The sequence below is a fragment of the Hyperolius riggenbachi genome, chromosome 8 (assembly GCF_040937935.1).
Source record: "Hyperolius riggenbachi isolate aHypRig1 chromosome 8, aHypRig1.pri, whole genome shotgun sequence".
In the NCBI taxonomy this organism is placed as follows: domain Eukaryota; kingdom Metazoa; phylum Chordata; class Amphibia; order Anura; family Hyperoliidae; genus Hyperolius; species Hyperolius riggenbachi.
In genome coordinates, this window is record NC_090653.1 from 71,304,262 (window position 1) to 71,328,916 (window position 24,655).

The 24,655-nt window shown below is 45.9% G+C and overlaps 1 protein-coding gene across 1 annotated transcript in view; it reads right to left on the reverse strand.

Annotated features, from left to right (window-relative positions):
• Positions 1 to 22,507, reverse strand: part of LOC137527353 (olfactomedin-like) — a 33,539-nt gene extending 11,032 nt beyond the window's left edge. Inside the window, exons 1-4 of the mRNA XM_068247863.1 lie at positions 22,399 to 22,507; positions 21,004 to 21,032; positions 12,263 to 12,412; positions 9,279 to 9,488 (exon numbers count right to left, since the gene is read on the reverse strand). Of these exons, the coding sequence (XP_068103964.1) occupies positions 9,279 to 9,488; positions 12,263 to 12,412; positions 21,004 to 21,032; positions 22,399 to 22,507 (498 nt within the window). The remainder of the gene's footprint in view (positions 1 to 9,278; positions 9,489 to 12,262; positions 12,413 to 21,003; positions 21,033 to 22,398) is intronic.
• Positions 22,508 to 24,655: the final 2,148 nt, after the last annotated feature.

Here is a 24,655-nt window from a genome sequence, read left to right on the forward strand (position 1 = left end):
AAATGCAATCTGGTTGGCGGCAGATACCCCAACAAAATGCAATCTGGCTGGCGGCAGATACCCCCACAAATGCAGGTCCCAGTTAGTGGGGCCCCCCAGAGCTGAGGAGGGGGGAACAGCGCAGGAAGGGGGGAAATTGTGCACAGAGCGGCGAGGAGGGGGGGAATCCTCCCCACCTCCCTCACCTAGGGGCCCCCCTTCCGCGCTCTCCCTCCAAAATTTCAGCCAGCGGCAGCAGCGAGGAATCACTTACCGGCATCAGAGGTGAGCGATAGTGCTGCGTGCTGCTTGGCCGTGCTCCGTCTCCTGCACTGACCAATCACACTCTCGCAGTACTTCCTATGAGAGCGTGATTGGCCAGTGCAGGAGACGGAGCCCAGCCTAGCAGCACACAGCACTATCGCTCCTCTGAGCATGCTGATTCGTCACTGCTGCCACTGGCTGGCTGCAATTTTGGAGGGAGGGGGGAGCGCGGAAGGGGGGGCCCTAGGTGAGGGACCCCGCCGCTCTGTGCACAATTTCCCCCCTTCCTGCGCTGTGCCCCCCTCCTCAGCTCTGGGGGGCCCCCCAGGAGGCAGGGCGGCCGGGGCCCACCGATGGAACCATTGGTGGTTCATTGGGTCAGTACGACCCTGCATGAGAAGTATGTTTAAAAAAGTTCTCGTACACATATGAGAATGTTGTCACATAAACCTATTCGACAAGCCTTTGTAGAATAGGTTTAGAAGGTCCCAGTGCTGGTTGGGGTGAGGAGGGTGAGGGAAGCCTCTTGATTATCCAGAGGCTTCACTCTGAGATTAGTATTAGCTTTGGGCATTATTTCCATACAGGTACACTTTAACAATTTTAACCTAATACTGGGGAGGATGTGTCTGGTACTTTGTTACATGCTAAGCAGTGACAGAGTAGATAGGGACTGATGTTGAGCTGGTGCAGCTGTGCTGGCCACTAAGGGTCAATCTCTAAGCAGCAGCAGAACAGAATAGATAGACAGGGACGGTTGTGTGCTTGACGAGATGGACTGGATGGTATTTCCTCACAAGTTCTCACCTCCTGTGGGAGATGATGGGATTAGGGAGGAGATCGGATGAAATCGCTGTTATGTCCAGCCAAACAGTACCCAACATTAGCCCAGGAAGTAAGCCCTGCAAACTCAGGCCAGGCAGCCAGGTACTAATGATAAAAAAAACTAGGGATGGGACGAATCCACAATTTCTTCGAATCCGAATCCGAATCTAAAAAGGTTCTCGAATATCTCGAACCTTTCGAATCCCGAATCTAACGAATCCTGCGATCCGTGGAATAGTTGCCCACAGTATAGGTAGGCAGGCTAGGTGCTCACACTATAGGTAGCTAGGTAAAGGTGCCTTCAGTATAGCTAGCTAGGCATAGGTGCCTTCAGTACAGCTAGCTAGGCATAGGTGCCTTCACGAGTTAATTGAAGGGCGCTGCTATATTAATTTAGAGCTGCCTATTCTTCAAGGTCTGGGGTATCCCCTTCCCCCTACCAATACTTGGAGCAAAAAAAGTTAATACAGAGGATGGCGCTACGAACAGGCAGAGCCGAGACTCGAACACTGGTTGCCTGTGTCAAAGGCAGAGCCCTCAACCACTACTACTAAACAAATTTATATACCTAGAAAAACTGACGTTCTCCTCTCATATATGTATTGGATTGTGTGCATAATAACTATGCATCCCGGAATAGTCCAGCCATAGGTGCCTTCAGTATAGCTAGCTAGGCATAGGTGCCTTCAGTATAGCTAGCTAGGCATAGGTGCTTTCAGTATAGCTAGCTAGGCATAGGTGCCTTCAGTATAGCTAGCTAGGCATAGGTGCCTTCAGTATAGCTAGCTAGGCATAGGTGCTTTCAGTATAGCTAGCTAGGCATAGGTGCCTTCAGTATAGCTAGCTAGGCACAGGTGCCTTCAGTATAGCTAGGTAGGTATAGGTGCCTTCAGTATAGCTAGTTAGGTATAGGTGCCTTCAGTATAGCTAGTTAGGTATAGATGTCTTTAATAAAGCTAGCAAAGCATAGGGGCCTTTAGTTACGGTGACCATACGTCCCACTTTACCCGGGACGCGTCCCGCCTTCGGGGGGCGCTGTCCCAGGCTGCATGAGGTCCCGGGAAACGTCCCGCTTTTAGCAGCGGGACGTCCCGGCCTCGGGACTCTGGCCACCGTACAATGAACTAGCCGCAGCGTCTACTAGATGCTGCGCTAGTTCATTCCCCGCAGCCCCGCTCCAGCCTGCAATGTTCTCCTCCGGCAGGCACAGGCAGAGCAGGGCTACGGGAAGATGGCGTCCGGAGGCGGAGCCCTGTATTGGAGACTATTTGTCTCCAGTACAGGGCTCCGCCTCCGGACGCCATCTTGCCGTAGCCCTGCTCTGCTTGTGAGAGGCTGAGCGGGAGATTGAACATCGTCCAGGCCAGGGGGAGCTGCACCTGAGGCACCAGAGGCCGGCTGCGTGAGGGGACGTCTTCTGCAAGGTGAGTAAATGCCTTTTCTTGCAGGTGAAGTGTTTGGCCGCATTGCGTGTATTTTGTACTGACATGTTTGCCCGCAGTGCGTTTATCTTGTACTGACATGTTTGGCCGCATTGCGTGTATTTTGTACTGACATGTTTGCCCGCAGTGCGTTTATCTTGTACTGACATGTTTGGCCGCATTGCGTGTATTTTGTACTGACATGTTTGCCCGCAGTGCGTTTATCTTGTACTGACATGTTTGGCCGCATTGCGTGTATTTTGTACTGACATGTTTGCCCGCAGTGCGTTTATCTTGTACTGACATGTTTGCCCGCAGTGCGTTTATCTTGTACTGACATGTTTGCCCGCAGTGCGTTTATCTTGTACTGACATGTTTGTCCGCAGTGCGTTTATCTTGTACTGACATGTTTGCCCGCAGTGCGTTTATCTTGTACTGACATGTTTGGCCGCATCGCGTGTATTTTGTACTGACATGTTTGCCCGCAGTGCGTTTATCTTGTACTGACATGTTTGGCCGCATCGCGTGTATTTTGTACTGACATGTTTGCCCGCAGTGCGTTTATCTTGTACTGACATGTTTGGCCACATTGCGTGTATTTTGTACTGACATGTTTGCCCGCAGTGCGTTTATCTTGTACTGACATGTTTGCCCGCAGTGCGTTTATCTTGTACTGACATGTTTGGCCGCATTGCGTGTATTTTGTACTGACATGTTTGCCCGCAGTGCGTTTATCTTGTACTGACATGTTTGGCCGCATTGCATGTATTTTGTACTGACATGTTTGCCCGCAGTGCGTTTATCTTGTACTGACATGTTTGGCCGCTTTGCGTGTATTTTGTACTGACATGTTTGCCCGCAGTGCGTTTATCTTGTACTGACATGTTTGCCCGCAGTGCGTTTATCTTGTACTGACATGTTTGTCCGCAGTGCGTTTATCTTGTACTGACATGTTTGCCCGCAGTGCGTTTATCTTGTACTGACATGTTTGCCCGCATTGCGTGTATTTTGTACTGACATGTTTGCCCGCAGTGCGTTTATCTTGTACTGACATGTTTGGCCGCATTGCGTGTATTTTGTACTGACATGTTTGCCCGCAGTGCGTTTATCTTGTACTGACATGTTTGCCCGCAGTGCGTTTATCTTGTACTGACATGTTTGGCCGCATTGCGTGTATTTTGTACTGACATGTTTGCCCGCAGTGCGTTTATCTTGTACTGACATGTTTGGCCGCATTGCGTGTATTTTGTACTGACATGTTTGCCCGCAGTGCGTTTATCTTGTACTGACATGTTTGGCCGCATTGCGTGTATTTTGTACTGACATGTTTGCCCGCAGTGCGTTTATCTTGTACTGACATGTTTGCCCGCAGTGCGTTTATCTTGTACTGACATGTTTGCCCGCAGTGCGTTTATCTTGTACTGACATGTTTGTCCGCAGTGCGTTTATCTTGTACTGACATGTTTGCCCGCAGTGAGTTTATCTTGTACTGACATGTTTGGCCGCATTGCGTGCATTTTGTACTGACATGTTTGCCCGCAGTGCATTTATCTTGTACTGACATGTTTGCCCGCAGTGCGTTTATCTTGTACTGACATGTTTGCCCGCAGTGCGTTTATCTTGTACTGACATGTTTGCCCGCAGTGTGTTTATCTTGTACTGACATGTTTGCCCGCAGTGCGTTTATTTTGTACTGACATGTTTGCCCGCAGTGCGTTTATTTTGTACTGACATGTTTGCCCGCAGTGCGTTTATTTTGTACTGACATGTTTGCCCGCAGTGCGTTTATTTTGTACTGACATGTTTGCCCCCATTGCGTTTATTTTATGCTGACATGTTTGCCCGCAATGCGATTATTTTTTGCTGAAATGTTGCCCATTGCGTTTATTTTGTGGTGTCTGGGGTAACTTTTGCTGCATTTATTATTTAATGGTCATAGTTGGCTGTGTTTGCTGCTTTGCGGTTATGGCATACTATTAAATAGCATCACACAGTTTCTGCACACCTATGATGTGAATCCACGTTTGACCACATCACGGCGTAAACACTGCTTTCTTATGCCTCGCTGTTGCATCATTCTGTTAGCTCCGCCCATAGAATGTCATGACCACGCCCATTTTCCGTGCGCGCTGCAGACACCAAATTTTTCGCACCCCCTGTGCCCCCCACCCAATTCACCCCGTCCCAGGTTGAGCCTACAAAAATCTGGTCACTCTACTTTAGTATAGCTAGCAAGGTATAGGGGCCTTCTGTAAAGTTAGTTAGGTATAGGGCCCCTCAGTATAGCTAGTTAGGTATAGGGGCATTCAGTATAGCTAGGTATAGGGGCATTCAGTATAGCTAGGTATAGGGGCATTCAGTATAGCTAGGTATAAGGGCATTCAGTATAGCTAGTTAGGTATAGGGGCCCTCAGTATAGCTAGTTAGGTATAGGGGCATTCAGTATAGCTAGTTAGGTATAGGGGCCCTCAGTATAGCTATTCTTCAAGGTCTGGGGTATCCCCTTCCCCCTACCAATACTTGGAGCAAAAAAAGTTAATACAGAGGATGGCGCTACGAACAGGCAGAGCCGAGACTCGAACACTGGTTGCCTGTGTCAAAGGCAGAGCCCTCAACCACTACTACTAAACAAATTTATATACCTAGAAAAACTGACGTTCTCCTCTCATATATGTATTGGATTGTGTGCATAATAACTATGCATCCCGGAATAGTCCAGCCATAGGTGCCTTCAGTATAGCTAGCTAGGCATAGGTGCCTTCAGTATAGCTAGCTAGGCATAGGTGCTTTCAGTAAAGCTAGCTAGGCATAGGTGCCTTCAGTATAGCTAGCTAGGCATAGGTGCCTTCAGTATAGCTAGCTAGGCATAGGTGCTTTCAGTATAGCTAGCTAGGCATAGGTGCCTTCAGTATAGCTAGCTAGGCACAGGTGCCTTCAGTATAGCTAGGTAGGTATAGGTGCCTTCAGTATAGCTAGTTAGGTATAGGTGCCTTCAGTATAGCTAGTTAGGTATAGATGTCTTTAATAAAGCTAGCAAAGCATAGGGGCCTTTAGTTACGGTGACCATACGTCCCACTTTACCCGGGACGCGTCCCGCCTTCGGGGGGCGCTGTCCCAGGCTGCATGAGGTCCCGGGAAACGTCCCGCTTTTAGCAGCGGGACGTCCCGGCCTCGGGACTCTGGCCACCGTACAATGAACTAGCCGCAGCGTCTACTAGATGCTGCGCTAGTTCATTCCCTGCAGCCCCGCTCCAGCCTGCAATGTTCTCCTCCGGCAGGCACAGGCAGAGCAGGGCTACGGGAAGATGGCGTCCGGAGGCGGAGCCCTGTATTGGAGACTATTTGTCTCCAGTACAGGGCTCCGCCTCCGGACGCCATCTTGCCGTAGCCCTGCTCTGCTTGTGAGAGGCTGAGCGGGAGATTGAACATCGTCCAGGCCAGGGGGAGCTGCACCTGAGGCACCAGAGGCCGGCTGCGTGAGGGGACGTCTTCTGCAAGGTGAGTAAATGCCTTTTCGTGCAGGTGAAGTGTTTGGCCGCATTGCGTGTATTTTGTACTGACATGTTTGCCCGCAGTGCGTTTATCTTGTACTGACATGTTTGGCCGCATTGCGTGTATTTTGTACTGACATGTTTGCCCGCAGTGCGTTTATCTTGTACTGACATGTTTGGCCGCATTGCGTGTATTTTGTACTGACATGTTTGCCCGCAGTGCGTTTATCTGACATGTTTGGCCGCATTGCGTGTATTTTGTACTGACATGTTTGCCCGCAGTGCATTTATCTTGTACTGACATGTTTGCCCGCAGTGCGTTTACCTTGTACTGACATGTTTGCCCGCAGTGCGTTTATCTTGTACTGACATGTTTGTCCGCAGTGCGTTTATCTTGTACTGACATGTTTGCCCGCAGTGCGTTTATCTTGTACTGACATGTTTGGCCGCATCGCGTGTATTTTGTACTGACATGTTTGCCCGCAGTGCGTTTATCTTGTACTGACATGTTTGGCCGCATTGCGTGTATTTTGTACTGACATGTTTGCCCGCAGTGCGTTTATCTTGTACTGACATGTTTGGCCACATTGCGTGTATTTTGTACTGACATGTTTGCCCGCAGTGCGTTTATCTTGTACTGACATGTTTGCCCGCAGTGCGTTTATCTTGTACTGACATGTTTGGCCGCATTGCGTGTATTTTGTACTGACATGTTTGCCCGCAGTGCGTTTATCTTGTACTGACATGTTTGGCCGCATTGCATGTATTTTGTACTGACATGTTTGCCCGCAGTGAGTTTATCTTGTACTGACATGTTTGGCCGCATTGCGTTTATCTTGTACTGACATGTTTGCCCGCAGTGCGTTTATCTTGTACTGACATGTTTGCCCGCAGTGCGTTTATCTTGTACTGACATGTTTGCCCGCAGTGTGTTTATCTTGTACTGACATGTTTGCCCGCAGTGCGTTTATTTTGTACTGACATGTTTGCCCGCAGTGCGTTTATTTTGTACTGACATGTTTGCCCGCAGTGCGTTTATTTTGTACTGACATGTTTGCCCGCAGTGCGTTTATTTTGTACTGACATGTTTGCCCCCATTGCGTTTATTTTATGCTGACATGTTTGCCCGCAATGCGATTATTTTTTGCTGAAATGTTGCCCATTGCGTTTATTTTGTGGTGTCTGGGGTAACTGTTGCTGCATTTATTATTTAATGGTCATAGTTGGCTGTGTTTGCTGCTTTGCGGTTATGGCATACTATTAAATAGCATCACACAGTTTCTGCACACCTATGATGTGAATCCACGTTTGACCACATCACGGCGTAAACACTGCTTTCTTATGCCTCGCTGTTGCATCATTCTGTTAGCTCCGCCCATAGAATGTCATGACCACGCCCATTTTCCGTGCGCGCTGCAGACACCAAATTTTTCGCACCCCCTGTGCCCCCCACCCAATTCACCCCGTCCCAGGTTGAGCCTACAAAAATCTGGTCACTCTACTTTAGTATAGCTAGCAAGGTATAGGGGCCTTCTGTAAAGTTAGTTAGGTATAGGGGCCCTCAGTATAGCTAGTTAGGTATAGGGGCATTCAGTATAGCTAGGTATAGGGGCATTCAGTATAGCTAGGTATAGGGGCATTCAGTATAGCTAGGTATAAGGGCATTCAGTATAGCTAGTTAGGTATAGGGGCCCTCAGTATAGCTAGTTAGGTATAGGGGCATTCAGTATAGCTAGTTAGGTATAGGGGCCCTCAGTATAGCTAGTTAGGTAAAAGGGCATTCAGTATAGCTAGGTATAAGGGGATTCAGTATAGCTAGTTTGGTATAGGGACCCTCAGTATAGCTAGTTAGGAATAGGGGCATTCAGTGTAGCTAGTTAGGTATAGGGACCCTCAGTATAGCTAGTTAGGTATAGGGGCATTTAGTGTAGCTAATTAGGTATAGAGGCCCTCAGTATAGCTAGTTAGGTATAGGGGCATTCAGTGTAGCTAGTTAGGTATAGGGACCCTCAGTATAGCTAGTTAGGTATAGGGGCATTCAGTGTAGCTAGTTAGGTATAGGGGCATTCAGTGTAGCTAGTTAGGTATAGGGACCCTAAGTATAGCTAGTTAGGTATAGGGGCATTTAGTGTAGCTAGTTAGTTATAGGGGCCCTCAGTATAGCTAGTTAGGTATAGGGGCATTCAGTGTAGCTAGTTAGGTATAGGGGCATTCAGTATAGCTAGTTAGGTATAGGGGCATTCAGTGTAGCTAGTTAGGTATAGGGACCCTCAGTATAGCTAGTTAGGTATAGGGGCATTTAGTGTAGCTAGTTAGGTATAGGGACCCTCAGTATAGCTATTTAGGTATAGGGGCACTCAGTATAGCTAGTTTGGTATAGGGGCCCTCAGTATAGCTAGTTAGGTATAGGGACCCTCAGTATAGCTGGTTAGGTATAGGGGCATTCAGTGTAGCTAGTTAGGTATAGGGACCCACAGTATAGCTAGTTAGGTATAGGGGCATTTAGTGTAGCTAGTTAGGTATAGGGGCCCTCAGTATAGCTAGTTAGGTATAGGGGCATTCAGTGTAGCTAGTTAGGTATAGGGACCCTCAGTATAGCTAGTTAGGTATAGGGGCATTCAGTGTAGCTAGTTAGGTATAGGAACCCTCAGTATAGCTAGTTAGGTATAGGGGCATTCAGTGTAGCTAGTTAGGTATAGGGGCATTCAGTGTAGCTAGTTAGGTATAGGCGCATTCAGTGTAGCTAGTTAGGTATAGGCGCCTTGAGTATAGCTAGCCAGGGTACCCCTCCCTCTGTGCGCCTCTGCTCACCCCCTACATAGAAAAAAAAGCATCGGCTCACCTAACAAGGGGATCCTGCGCCGAATCCCGCTGCATCCCGCGCAACCGCCGGTCCCCCGCTCGTCCTCTTCCGACCCCCCCCCCCCCGCACCTCCTCCACTCGCCCCTTGCATAGATGTGAGCATTGGCTCACCTAACACCTGCCCTGGATTCCCTACCTGCCGCTCACATCTATGCAAGGGGCGAGCGGAGGAGGCGCGGGGGGGTCGGAAGAGGACGAGTGGGGGATCGGCGGTGGTGCGGGGAGGCAGCGGGATTCGGCGGAAAGGGGGAAATGGCGTCGGGATTCGAATCCACGAATCTCGAATATTTCTCAATAATCGAGGGATTCGTGGAATCGCCGGATTCGCCGTCCCACCCCTAAAAAAAACTATAATGAATAGCCCATTGCAAATTCTCATATATTCTATATAATATGCATGAAATGACAAGAGCCTTTGGAGATTATTTCTCTTACCTCCTGATAGAGAGCCTCCACAATCAGATTAGATCCATTTAGTGAAGTCTTAAGCTGCCTTATGAGTGTCTCCATCTCTCTGATCTCCAGTTTGATGAGGTGAAAGTCCAGCTTACCATAGAGTCCTCCCATCTCCATCACCTCCACACGCTTGGTCAGTTTCTTCAGTTGTCCCGTGTACACATTCAGTGTACTTTCATATCTATGGATCTTAGTGAGAGATAAGTTTACTTATTAACTCTACTTACTTAACCTCCTTGGCGGGAACCCCGTGTGTGACACGGGGTAAGCCGCCGGAGGGTGCCGCTCAGGCCCTGCTGGGCCGATTTACATAATTTTTTTTTTGCTGGACGCAGCTAGCACTTTGCTAGCTGCGCCAGCACCCCGATCGCCGCCGCCGCGCGCCCGATCGCCGCTATCCGGTGCGGCGCACGGCCCCCCCCCCCAGACCCCTGCGCTGCCTGTCCAATCAGTGCCAGGCAGCGCCAAGGGGTGGATCGGGTCTCCCAATGACGTCCTGACGTCGGTGACGTCATTCCGCCCCGTCGTCATGGCGACGGGGGAAGCCCTCCAGGAAATTCCGTTCTTTGAACGGGATTTCCTGATCGCCTATCGCCGATCGGCGGGGCTGGGGGGATGCTGCTGAGCAGCGGCTATCATGTAGCGAGCCCTGGGCTCGCTACATGATTTAAAAAAATAAATAAAAAAAAAAACTGCTGCGCTGCCCTCTGGCGGTATTTTTCATACCGCCAAGGGGGTTAACTTTACTTACTTTACTTTACTTACACAACTTATACAACTTTAGTATCTTATAAACTAAGCGAATGTTGTAAGCATGCATGGGAACTGTGGGCGGCAGCTTAGTGGGGCCGGCGATGTATTATGGTGGCTAGTGTGGGTCGGTAGCTTAGTGTTGGAGGCACAGCTGTGAGTGATGGTTTAATGCAGCAAGGGTTTCCAGTTTTTCCATAAGGACTGCTGTCCCCAGTGCAGCTTATAGTGAAATGTCCTCTGCACTGAAAGTATGAGTTAAGGTGCCCATACACTCGTCAGATTAGCAGCAGATAGATCATCAGATGGATTTCTTATCTATCTGATGTGTTTTTAGAACATTTTTTACTAGGATAGAATTCCATTAGATTTCAGTTTGAAATCTATTGAAATTCGATCTGATGGCATTTTTTTGCCATCAGATTTCTATTAGGGCCAATGCAAAGTGATAAGCAATCTCAACAGATCGACCTGGATTTTCCACCCTGCCAGTTCGATGGAAATCCATCGAAATCCATCGAAATCGGCCGTCGATCGGTCGATTGGCCAACCGATTTGCAATCGATCAATCGATCGATCGATTTTGATCGATCGATCGGCCAGAAAATCGGCTTAGTGTATGGGCCCCTTTAGAATATTTTCCTGTTTGTTGTGCAAAAATATATTAGTGAAAATACAACATATTTTTGTAGTATAGGCAATGCACAGGAATATATAAAAAAACAAAACAAAACTGTGATCCAATTAGAATGGGCCTTTTTTATTTTTTTATTTGTAAAAAATGCTTGGAATCATATATGATTTTCATTCCACTTCTCACGTGTACACCACTTTGTATTGGTCTTTCATGTGAACTTCCAATAAAATTGATTCATGTTTGTGGCAGTAATATGACAAAATGTGGAAAACTTCAAGGGGGCCGAATACTTTTGCAAGCCACTGTATATCCAATAGGCAGTATTTCATATAAATAAGCCCCTCACCTGGCTTCTGTCTTGTCTTCGGCTGGCTGACCTGTGTGCTATACTCAGCTGGTGGTTATGCTGGGCTGCCTGGCTGGTGGTTATGCTATGCTATGCTGTGCTGGCCTGGCTGGTGGTGATGCTGTGCTGGCATTTATGGTAGTGATGCTGTGCCGGCCTGGCTGACGGTGATGCTGTGCCGGCCTGGCTGACAGTGATGTTGAGCCGGCCTGGCTTTGCTAGGTGACTTGCTGGGGGCTTTGCTGGGCTGGGCAATTTGCTGGGGACATTTTGGGGGGCTTTGCTGGGCTGGGGGCTTTACTAGGCTTTGCTTGGCTGTATGCTTTGCTGGGCTGGGACCAGGAGACTTTGCTAGGTTGGGGGGTTTGCTTTGTTGGGGGCTGTGCTTTGCTGGGCTGGGGCCCTGGGGCTTTGCTTGGCTGTAGGAAGGTAGGTGCCCCCAGTATAGGTTAGATAGGTCGGTTGGTGACTGACTCCAGTATAGGTTAGATAGGTAGGTGCCCCCAGTATAGGTTGGATAGATAGATGCCCCCCAGTATAGGCTAGATAGGTAGCTTCCCCCAGTGTAGGTTAGATAGGTAGCTTCCCCAGTATAGATTAGATAGGTAGCTTCCCCCAGTGTAGGTTAAATAGGTAGCTTCCCCCAGTATAGGTTAAAAAGGTAGCTTCCCCCAGTATAGATTAGATAGGCAGCTTCCCCCAGTATAGATTAGATAGGTAGCTTCCCCAAGTATAGATTAGATAGGTAGCTTCCCCCCGTGTAGGTTAGCTAGAATGGTGCCCTGACCTGAGTAAGGAGGCAAGGCGCAGAGCAGAGCGACAAGGGGGGGGGGGGGGAGTGAGCAGTTCAAAACTCACCTTCCGTTCGGATCAACACAGCACAGCCTCCATCTTCTCCTGACTTTCTCCCCCGGCGTCCGTCGGCTTGATTACAGCGCCCCCCTGTGATGACATCGGTCCCGTCATCACAGGGGGCGCTGTAACCAAGGAGATGGACGTCGGTGGGAGGAAGTCGGAAGAAGATGGAGGCTGTGCTGCGTCGACCAAACGGAAGGTGAGTTTTTAACTGCCCACTTCCCCTGCCGCTCCGCCCAGTGCCCCCTCCTGCCACTCAATCGATCCGGGGCACCATGGCAACAGGTTCGTGGTCCGGATCAAAGGCCCTAGAAACGCCACTGGTAGTTGTTTATCATTCACTTGAAATATTACCACATCTCTGTGTTTATTTACCTTAGAAATTTCCCTCTTCACTCTGATGATCACGTTTTGATTTGCTTTCTCCAATCTTTCTAGACGATCTGCTGGGAAGGTAGGACCATTCAGACTAACAGAGCATTGACAGATCCCATATTTATCCAAATATCCAGTGAAGCTCTTATTCTGTGAAAAGACATACCTTGTTAGCAATATCTTCATCCTGATAGGGAGTAAGGACTTAAAGAAAACCTGAACTGAAAATTAAAAGACAAAATAACCATACACAAGTAATACTTATCTCCCGTGTAGTCTACTCCTTAATCTATTTCTCCTCTCCTGCGCCCTGTTTGTCCACTGTGATCAAGTGAATTCTCCGTCCTCCACTTTGAAAATGTCCATTACCCCATAACAGCTCTCTGGTCAGCACACTGTTAAACTGTAACATCACCCACTTGAGCCATACAGAAACATGGACATTAACTGGCACATCAGTTGTCCTCTCAGCTGTAACTGACAGCAACTGAAAATAACTGACAGCAACTGATATATTTCAGTTCTGACAAAATGTTGTCAGAACTGGAAGGGATCATTGTCAGAAGAAAATGGTAAGCTTCTGAGAGGAAGTGATGGCAAGGTAACTATGTAATGTTCATTTGAAGTTACCTCATATGTTTATTTAAAATAATTTTACTCAGTACAGGTTCCCTTTAAAGTGTACCCAAGGAGACATGTGACACAGTGGGATAAAAGTTTATGTACAGTGCAAAACATATTAATAACCAGGCTGTTTTAAAAAAATATATATTTTGCTGCCTGAAAGAGTTAATTCTCAGGCATGGAAGTGACAGCTTCTGTCCTGTAGGTACCTTGTCCGGAATATAGTAAACCTCACTGATAAGCAGAATACAGCCATAAAAGTTTTCCTGACAAAATACAACTTCTGAGGGCAGGGGTAGATAAAAAAAGGTCTATAGTTCATGTATTTTAGCTCTGGGACACTTAATAGACTATCATTGAGCCAATAAATACAATAAAACATTCAATCTACTTTGTAAGTGCTTAAATGAAAAAGTAATTTCTAAGATTAGGAGAAAAAATACAATTGTTTATCTCATCAGTTTATTTTCACCCTGCATTCTTTTTAAGTAAAAAAAAAAATTAATTAAAAGTTTTAAAGTCTCATTTTCTCTTTGAAAATATTTTAGAATACATAATTAACCATTTTATATGAAAGCCTTTAAATGTTAAATCTCTGTACATCCAAATTGATATTCATGTTTTGGAGTGTGTTCTGCATTAATGGATAATCACTAGAGATAGCCCGAACGGTTTGCAGGCGAACTTATTCGCACAAACTTTGGTGGTTTGCGTTCGATCGCTTTATGGCGGTTCGAACCGCCCCCTATATTACATCATTAGGGTCAACTTTGACCCTCTACATCACAGTCAGCAGGCACAGGGGAACCAATCAGGCTACACTCCCTCCTGGAGCCACCCCCACCCCACCCCCCCTTATAAAATGCAGGCAGTGTCAGCCATTTCACTCACTCGTGTGGCTGCAGTAATTAGAGAAGGAAGAGAACCTTGCTGCTGACAGGGGAAGCTTAGTTAGGCTCTTGTCAGGGACGTAACAATAGGGGGTGCAGAGGTACCAACCGCTTCGGGGCCCCGAAGGGCCCTCCCTCAACTACAGTATTAGTTCTTTATTGGTCCTGTGCTCATAATAATCACTTATATAGATGCTTTGAATAGTGGTAATCATTAACAAGCTGTTCCCCATCCCCTTCTTGCACCTCTGACACTTTAGTTGCCATTGGCAGGTTTTGGTGCGCCGTATCAAATGTTATGTATAGAGTGCTTGGGGGGCCCCATTGTAAAACTTGCACCGGGGCCTACAGCTCCTTAGCTACGCAACTGGGTCTTGTGTTAGGCTTGTTAGGTTGCTCCTTCTTGCTGACCTTATTGCTAAAAAGCACTCCTCATCCTCAACAGCTCTTTTGAGAGCTAATGTTGTTCTTGTTATCTATTTGTGTGTGTGTGTGTGTGTGTGTGTGTGTGTGTCCCACAGACACTTGTATTGCATATACAGCCTTAGTAATTCCTACTGTGCCACTGCCAGGCCCAGCACATTCAGTGACTACCTGTGTGTGTGACAGGCAGCTGCACATTTGTAATAACAATCACTGCATACACACCTGTTGTTGTTGTTCAGTGCACCTACCTACCTACCTATCTACCTACCTACATGTCCGCACCTGTTCAGGGTACCTGTGTGTATGACAGGCAGCTGCACATTTGTAATACCAGTCACTGCATACCTGTTTACTGCACCTGTGTGACCGCACGCTGTTTTATATACCTGTCTGTGCACAACTGTTAACTGCACCTGTGTAACCGCACATTGTTGTACCAGCAGTCACTGCAACCTGTTCACTGCACCTGTGTAACCGCACATTGTTGTACCAGCAGTCACTGCAACCGGTTCACTGCCTGCCCCAAGACTAAGTCGGTCCCCACACAGCATCTCTGCCTCTTGACTGCCTTCTCCGCCACCACCAACAGGGTCCAGGACTCCAGGCGGATTCCTGAAGCCATAATAATTTTTCTGGTGCGTGTACATGCCTGCCTAATTTTTCTGGCTACAGCTGCAACAACAAAACAAAAGGCATGTACAGGTGTCGATTCCCCTCCTTGATCATTACCTTGCCGCAGTGAAGGGGCTTGCGTATCACAATAAAGCAATGACCGCCGGCTATATGAGTGTCTCGGGGAAGGGGGTCACACCCAAGATAATAAGGTCGTTGCTTTGTTGTGGACAGACCGGCGACCATATGGGCTTGAAAACCACCATGGCCTGCACTCTTGCCATGGTGCGCACTAGTCTAGCACGGCCGTCACTACACAAACAGCTGTGTGTGGTGCGTTACACAGTGCGTTTGGTCTGTCAGTGTGAAACAGTACTCTAATTACACTCCCTGAATGATGTATACACATGCAAGATGTTTTAAAGCACTTTAAGCCTCCAATTTAACATGCAATGTGATTTCTGCCCTTAAAACGCTGCTTTGCGTCAAATCCATATTTTTCCCTGGGACTTTTGGCGTCTATCCTATTCATCCATGCAAAAACTCAGTTGTTTGACCCCTTGAAACATCTTTTCCATCACTTTTGTGGCCAGCATAAATGTTTCTAGTTTTCAAAGTTCGCATCCCCATTGAAGTATATTGCGGTTTGCGAAAGTTCGCGCGAACCGAACTTTTCGCGTTCGAGGTTCGCAAACCGAAAATCAGAGGTGCAAGCCATCTCTAATAACCACATCTTGGATTGTAACCAAGGGACTTTCTTTTGGTGTTATATCTTAACTGATGCTATGTTTTAAATAAATAGGAGGAGAATTGACCTTTATTATAGAACAGCTTTCTTAAGATTTTGACTGAAAGAGAATTTGCAAAATGATTTCTGTTGTATGTAATACTATCATCCCAAATATCTGTATTTTTGATTAGTTTAAATTGTCACACATGATTCATCGAAGCCCTCTTTTGTATTTTGCATCATTGTTTGATAACTTGTTTATTTTTGTGCTTAGCCAGTTCCCCACCACTGTATAGTGTCTCCACACCCCTGGAAACTTCACTTAACAACCAGGGGCGTAGATACACGTACTTGTTTATTTAGCCATTCTCGATTGCTGTGCCCCTACCGTCAGAATCCTGCCATTCAGTGATTGGTGCATGGAAACAGTTTGTTCCCAAACCCGATATCAGTTCTGGGATGAATAAAAAGTCAGCATCAGCGAGACGCCGGCATTTCATTCTCAAAATTAAAGTAAACAGATAAACTTAATAGTACCGTGTACTGTTACGCATACTTGCCAAGTAAGTGTAGCACCATCTTGTAACCCAAAAGTAAAAATGCACCCTCACATACACTTTGTATATAGAAATATATACATATTAATTAATTTTTAACCCTTTACACTCCTACCCAATATTTACCAAAATAAAACACTTGTAAAAAAGAGGCACCTTCAAAAAAATCAACACATAAATAGTTACTTTATGGACTTTTAAAATGTATGTTATGAGGGTATATTACTGTAAATTTTGCAAAATCTTTTAATTAGTGATATAGTATTAAAAATCATTAATAGAAAAATACACATTTATTTCCAGATACAATATTATCGCCATACATTGTACTAGGGACGCGATTGAAATGTTGTAATAACCCGGACAAACGGGCAAAAAAATTGTGGGTTTTATCCACAGTAGCACGTTTTATTTTAAAACTATACTGACCGAAAACTGATAAATAATGAATTTTTGTCTTTTTCTTTTTTCTTATTATTCCCTTTAAAATGCATATTAAAAAAAATAATGCTTAGCAAAAAGTACCACCCTAAGAATGCCTAATTTGTGGCGAAAAAAACCCCAATATATAAAGCATTTCAGTGTGATAAGTAACAATGAAGTTATTGGCAAATAAATGGGAGAAGCATAATGGAAAAATTGCTCAGGGTTTTAAGGAGAAAACTAAGTTATACTTACCATTGTGTAATATGTACACCACTAGAGATGGCTCGAACGGTTCGCTGGCGAACGGTTCCCGGCGAACTTCCGTGGTTCGCGATAGCGGCGAAACGGGAACTTTTCTGGAAGTTCGGTTCGCCCCCATAGTGCACCATTAGGGTCAACTTTGACCCTCTACATCAGTCAGCAGGCACATTGTAGCCAATCAGGCTATACTTCCTCCTGGAGCCACTCCCCCCACTTATAAAATGGAGGCCCCGCTGGCCATTATAATCACTCGTGTGCTTGCAGTAAATAGAGAAGGGACAGATGCTGCAGTGCAGACTCTCTCATAGGGAAAGATTAGTTTGGCTCTTGTAGGCTTGTTAGCTTGCTCCTTGCTGATTCTTATTGCTAAAATAGCACCCCACAACAGCTCTTTTGAGAGCTAATCTTGTTCTTGTGATCTATTTTTTTTCTGTGTGTCCCACTGACACGTGTGTTGCATAAACTGCCTTGATAATCCATACTGTGTGTGTGCCACTGCCAGGCCCAGCACATTCAGTGACTACCTGTGTGTGACAGATGCACATTGTAATACCCGGTACTGCATATACCTACTACCTGTTGTTTACAGTGCATCCCACCTATCTATCTAAGTACAGTGTTCAGAAGATCAACCCCCAATATTGTCAGGACGTAGTTGACTATTTAACACAGAACACCTCATCTTTCTCAGCTTCCGCATGGAAGCGTGACATATCTTCCTCCTCCTGTTCTGATTCTGGCACCCCACTTAACACTCAGTCGGCCGCCACCACCAAAGTGCCATCACCCCAGGGCTCAGCGGTGTGGAAATTTTTGTGTGTGTCTGCCTCAGATGAGAGCAATGCCATCTGTACTCTCTGCCACTAAAAATTGAGCCGTGCAAAGACCAAGACCCGCGTAGGGACAACTACCTTACGAGGGCACATGATTACAAAGCACAAACTGCAATGGGATGACCACCTGAGGGAAAGCAGCACACAAAAGCAAATACACACACCGCAGTGGAAGATATGCAATTATTTCTCAAAAAAGGCGAAGCAGAGCGGGGAGGCTGCAGACATTGCTTCTGCCAGCACCCACTCTGCAGGAACGGCAGGATTTCGCTGCCGCGACGAATGACTGCGGGACACGCATGTTCCCGGCTGCTCCGTATTGTATAGGAGGCAGGGAGAGGAGAGAGGCGGGGGGGGGGGGAGGAGTAGAGGAGGCAGTGCGAAAGCCGGCGGCTTCATCTATTACATTGCCGCCGGATGCATTTCATTAACTTAACCAAGTTGTAATACATTTGGCCGCAGCGGGACGGCCTTAAAATACATTGAACTTATTGTAATCGTTACATTTCGAACATTGGCCGCTACGCTGCGGCCACTTCGCACATTGGCCGGCCAGAACCCAAAGTGGCTGGCCAGAACGCGAAGTGGCCACGCTTCGGGTTCTGGCCATAACATATATATATATTATAGCAGACTGAACTTCAGTCACTTCCCTTTATTAAAGAGTTAAGTGAAAGCAATGGAATACAAAATTTCAACGCATGGGCCTAACCATCTCCAGTAATCTCTGAGAATTCCCAATCAGGGAAAGGTTAGCAAATTAGCAGTTGTGTTACTTCCAGCTCATTCCAGACTATTCTAGATTTTTTGTAAAGAAAAAGAAAACTCTCTGGTCGAACTCGATGGACATATGTCTTTTTCAACCCAAATAACTATGTAACTATGTCAAAAACATCTTTTTCTTTGGATACCACATGCACTTGCATTCACACAGCCACTAATTCAAGTATCTTCTATCAATCTTTGCTATGATTTATGTCAGGGTTTCTCAACTTAGTCCTCAAGTACCCTCAACATTGCATGTTTTGTAGAAATCCATAAAGGTAGTTTATGAACTCTGCTGAGGCACTATTTGCCTCACCTGAGAATGTTTGTAATTTCCTGCAAAACATGCACTGCTGGGGAAACTTGAGGGTTGAGTACTTGAGTTGAGAAACCCTTATTTGTGTGACCCTAGTGCTTGTGGCAAATCCTGATCACTTCATAAGTAGTATTTATTTAATCCAATCCAGGTTTGCCAGATTTCCTATTGTATCTCATGTGGCAATCTAATGGGATCACCGGAGCTGGCTCAAAAATCAGGAGCATGGTCTGAAGTCACCCTGAACACAGCAAGAGATTAAAAACTACAGGAGGTTGGTAAATTATTATTATTATTATTAATGATAATAATAACAGTTAATTCTTCTGAATATATTCTCAAAATCATCTGGAAGGCAGTAGAGAAAAATGGCACTAAAATACAGCAGAGAGGGAGCTATTCTATCTGCTGAGGGTACAGAGTGCGTGCTCTTCGATAAACCAAGCAGCAGTAAAGAAGAGGAAAGCAAGGCACCTTATTGCTTCTTTAGAGGTGGTTCACTGTCTCTGAAGAAGCAACAAGGCCACAAAACAGCAGGCACCCCTCCACTCCCCCCCCCCCCTGTTCTGTATTACCCACACCGCAATAAAGGGACCGGTGCCCCGCTTTCCTCTTCTTAACTATTCGCAACATCATGATGCCAATGGAAATCTTTAATTTGTGTTCAATCACAATGGCCCTGATTCACAAAGCGGTGCTAACAATTAGCACGCTGGTGAAAAGCCCTTTATCACGCCTAAACTCAGTTTAGGCATGATAAGTTTAGGTGGGATAAGTTTAGGGGCCTGATTCACAAACCGGTGCTAACAGTTAGCACGCTGGTGAAAAGCCCTTTATCATGCCTAAACTCAGTTTAGGCATGATAAGTTTAGGTGGGATAAGTTTAGGTGTGATAAGTTTAAACACCAACTGGGTTAGCACCACAGTGCACAGCTGATCAAAAGTTTTGCGCTAGCAAACTCTAGTGCACTTTGCATAGAGTTTAATGGTGCTGCTTTGCGTGCAGGACTTTGCACGCGATCTAAACTTATCTAAACTTAGCATGCCTAAACTTATCATGCCTAAACTTATCACGCCTAAACTGGCTTTTCACCAGTGTGGTGCAATCAGGCCCGGCCCGCTCATGAGGCGGGGTGAAACTTTTGCCTCAGGCGGCAAATTTCCAGGGGTGGCACCCGCCCGTCCGTGGGTGCGGGGAGCCGGCCGCCAAGCTGGAGGGGTAGCTGGCAGGACAGGGGTATTGGGCCTAATGGCGGGTAGGGGGCTTGGACCCCCCCCTCCCTCGCCTGGGTCCCCCGATCTGCGCTCCCCTCCAGCCTTAAATCGAAGCAGCCGCTATTTGTAAGAGGCACGGGCGGGGAAGACTCACCTCTTCCTCATTCCTGCCAGCTACCCCTCCAGCTCGGCGGCCCCCCAGAGCCTCAAAATTTGCCTCAGGCGGCAAAAAGTCTAGGGCCGGCCCTGGGTGCAATGGTTATCACGCCTAAAGTCTCCAACTGGGTTAGCACCGCTTTGCGAATCGAGCCCAATGTGTGAGCCATCTCTTTCCTTCTACACCTTAACCTATGGCAAAATATGAAGATTGTTTTTGGTTAGAAACTACACAATTATCAAATTCTTTGGATTTCCATGGATAGTCTCAGATATAGGGAGTTAGTAGGTCAAAAAGACTGGACTTCCAACATCATCAGTTTTACAATTATAAAACATCTTTATGTAAGTTATTTTTCCCAGATATCCAATAATATTTCTAGGAGTTTTACAATTAAAAAGGCAACATCTAAAAGCAAAAAACATACCTTCTGTTCAATAGTAACAAGAATAAATAAGAACACAGTGGAACCGAACAGCTTGTTATATTTTAGAGCATCCTAGGTAGATACTTTGAAGGTTTCTAGAAACTGAGATATGGGTTACTTTTCTCTTGTCTCTTAAAGTTCTCAGGTGTGGGCAGTAGAAAAGTTCATGTGCCTCTATTTGCTGGTCTATCTGGTGGCTTTCTTGGTATCCAACAACATCAGCATCCCAAATATCTCCTGGCAAGAGCATCTGCAAGTATTATGAACCAGATCTGGCCGCAAAAAGTTATTACTTCTAAAATTAAAGTTATCAGCTATATTACTTACACAAGTAGCAGTCAAAATACTTTTATTTAATGATTAAGCCCATTTATCAAATCGTAAGTTGTTCTACAGATCTGCTAAATGATTCAATATTTCTTAAAAATCAAAATAGTGTTCACACTGTTCAGGTCTAACCTTTTGCCCTCAGTGCTCTGGATTTCCTCCCCAAGAAACTTACCAGACCATTGACTTGATTGTTGTAAACTCCTAGGAATAAGATAATCAGTGACAACATGGTAGCATTAATTTCTTCTGTTTGTAACACCTTACAGCACACGCACTTATATATGGGAGATTGTCCCCACACTGCTTCACAGCCAATCGTCCGTTTAAATTGACTGTTCGCCAAAACAATGAAAGAGGAACCATGACTGTGAAGTAAAGTCGCTCAGGCTTAGGTTTGAAATTTGTATGAATTATAATAGGTATTGTTATTATCTACATGATGGCATCCAGACAACTGCGGGAGGTAAGTCATGGAAGGATAAATTGTTTGGTTGTTCAGAATAGGGCAATGTTAATTTGAGAATAAGATTATATTTCAGTTATATAATGTCCCCCAGGTTTTCCACAACATAGAGCCATCCTAATCTGTATATCTGGCAAGTGCTGTGTAAAAAAAGGATTTTTGTACAGCGGTTCTGCCACTCCCTACACCTGCTCACACCCATACTGCAGGATCATCCAGAACTCAATTATACAGCCCCTCCCTCCTTGTTGCCTGTAGGAAATATGCTCAGTCTATTTGCCCTCTTCATACTTGCATACCACAAGGCTGTGTGTTGGAACCTCACCTGGGAGTGTCCTGTGCATGGTTAACTACTAATGTATCCAAAGTGCACGTACTTAGAATGGTTATGTTATAATTTAAGTAGGCCTCAGTTATTTGGACTGAGTTAGTCAAAAAGGCTTGATGAGCAGACCTGCCCTTTAAGGGGATTTTCTCTTAGAGAGAAAATCTGCAGTTCTGTCAGCAGAACTAGAACATACCAAGAAGCTGTTCTCTGAACAAGGCCGCAGGTCTCCCTGACCTGGGCATGTACCACCACTAGAACAATAAACATCAGCCATGTTTTGTAAACATCCACATTCCTGCATATAGGTCAAATGCCTCATTGATTATTAATCGAGTGGGTGGGTATTATGACAGGTCATGGCTGCTGTGCACAGTCAGTTGGAAGCATGATGGAGAGGACTGAGCAGCATGCACCCATGATTCGATGGGGCTGAGTTTGAACTTTCAGGTGGTGGAAATCATAAATATGGATAAATCAGTTAAGCTGAGGGTACCTCAAGGTTATGAGGCCAATGAAAAACCTCCAAGTAGGGGCAGCTATTTTTGTCTTTTGTGTTCTTTACACATAGGCAGAACAGCAGTCAATTCTAGGGGTGGGTACATTTATATGTTTCTACTATAGGTACAATAACATATCTGTACAATAAAAGTTAACTTGTTTGACAGCAAAACATATGTACTCTCTCATCTTTTACTCTGTGTGTTTGAAGAACATTGTTTTCAGCTTTTGTAGAGGGTGGAATTCGGGGCATTAAGCAAAAGCCAAAAAGTCATTACCGAACACTGGAAGTTTGTCTATCATTGGTGAAGCAGAGTATTGGCTGATGCCAACCATGTCCTCAGTCCAGTGCTGATCGTAATGGAAAAAGCTACGCTTACGGATCATTACGCGTAATTTTACGCTATTACGCATTACGAAATTACGCTTACGGCATAGACATTCAATTTCGGTACATGTCTGTAATTACGCATTGCCCTTACGCAATTACGCGTAAGAATACCGTAATTCAAGTTGTTACGTTATAGGCTTACGCATAAATTCCTACTAGCAATTAATGCGTAAGGTCATGTTGCCAAGCGGAAAAGTTGACGCATGGATCAATGTTAGGTAGCCGCCGACTTTAAGGGTTAATAGCAAAGCCCCCTTAAGTGCTAAGAGCCTCAAATTTGGAGAATATATTAAGGAGATCAGAAGGAATAAGAGGGAAAATTTTTTTTTCAAAAAGACCTTATAGTTTTTGAGAAAATCGATGTTAAAGTTTCAAAGGAAAAATAGATACATTTAAAAACCCGCCGACTTTAACGGTTAATAGCAAAGCCTGCTTAAAATTTAGAAACACCAAATTTACAGGGTATATTAAGGGGATCAGTGGGAATAAGAGGAAAAAAAAATTTTTCAAAAAGACCTTATAGTTTTTGAGAAAATCGATTTTTAAGTTTCAAGGGCAAAAATGTCTTTTAAATGCGGAAAATGTCAGTTTTTTTTGCACAGGTAACAATAGTGTTTTATTTTCATAGATTCCCCCAAGTGGGAAGAGTTTTACTTACTTCGTTCTGAGTGTGGGAAATATTAAAAAAAAAACGACGTGGGGTCCCCCCTCCCAGACCTCTTTAACCCCTTGTCCCCCATGCAGACTGGGATAGCCAGAATGCGGAGCACCGGCCGCGTGGGGCTCCGCACCCTGACTATACCAGCCCGCATGGTCCATGGATTGAGGGGTCTCGGAAGGGGAGGGGCAGCCAAGCTTTCCCCTCCCCCTCCGAGCCCTTGTCCAATCCAAGGACAAGGGGCTCTTCTCCACCTCCGATGGGCGGTGGAGGTGGAGGCCGCGATTTCCTGGGGGGGAGGTTCATGGTGGCATCTGGGAGTCCCCTTTAAAAAGGGGTCCCCCAGATGCCCACCCCCCCTCCCAGGAGAAATGAGTATAGAGGTACTTGTACCCCTTACCCATTTCCTTTAAGAGTTAAAAGTAAATAAACACACAGACACTTTGAAAAAGTATTTTAATTGAACAAAAAACATAACCATGAAAAAAGTCCTTTAATATTCTTAATTAACCATTAATACTTACCTGTCCCTTTAAAAGCCAGTTCCCACGCAATATCCTCGGAAATATACTAATCAGTTACAATGTAACAAAGCTATTACAATGTAACAACTTTGTTACTTTGTAACACCACCGCACCCGACGTCACTCGCCGAGTCGCCGCCACCGCCGCGTCTGCGCTGACCCGACAGAGCTCTGAGCTATATAGCTCAGAGCTCCCTAAGCGTCTTTGTATTTGGGCTCCAAGGAGCCCCATTGGTCCTTAGCAGACCAATGGGGTTCCTTTAAATCAGAAGGAACCCCATTGGTCTGCTAAGGACCAATGGGGCTCCTTGGAGCCCAAATACAAAGATGCTAAGAGAGCTCTGAGCTATATAGCTCAGAGCTCTGTCGGGTCCGTGCGGGACGCTAAGTCCCCGCCGCCTCCCGCTGTCCTCCCCGCCTCTTCCACATGTCACCCACATGTCACCCACATGTGGGTGACATGTGGGTGACAGATGTGGGCGGGGCTGACAGCGGGAGGCGGCGGGGACTTAGCGTCCCGCACTGACCCGACAGAGCTCTGAGCTATATAGCTCAGAGCTCTCTTAGCATCTTTGTATTTGGGCTCCAAGGAGCCCCATTGGTCCTTAGCAGACCAATGGGGTTCCTTCTGATTTAAAGGAACCCCATTGGTCTGCTAAGGACCAATGGGGCTCCTTGGAGCCCAAATACAAAGATGCTTAGGGAGCTCTGAGCTATATAGCTCAGAGCTCTGTCGGGTCAGCGCAGACGCGGCGGTGGCGGCGAGTGACGTCGGGTGCGGTGGTGTTACAAAGTAACAAAGTTGTTACATTGTAATAGCTTTGTTACATTGTAACTGATTAGTATATTTCCGAGGATATTGCGTGGGAACTGGCTTTTAAAGGGACAGGTAAGTATTAATGGTTAATTAAGAATATTAAAGGACTTTTTTCGTGGTTATGTTTTTTGTTCAATTAAAATAC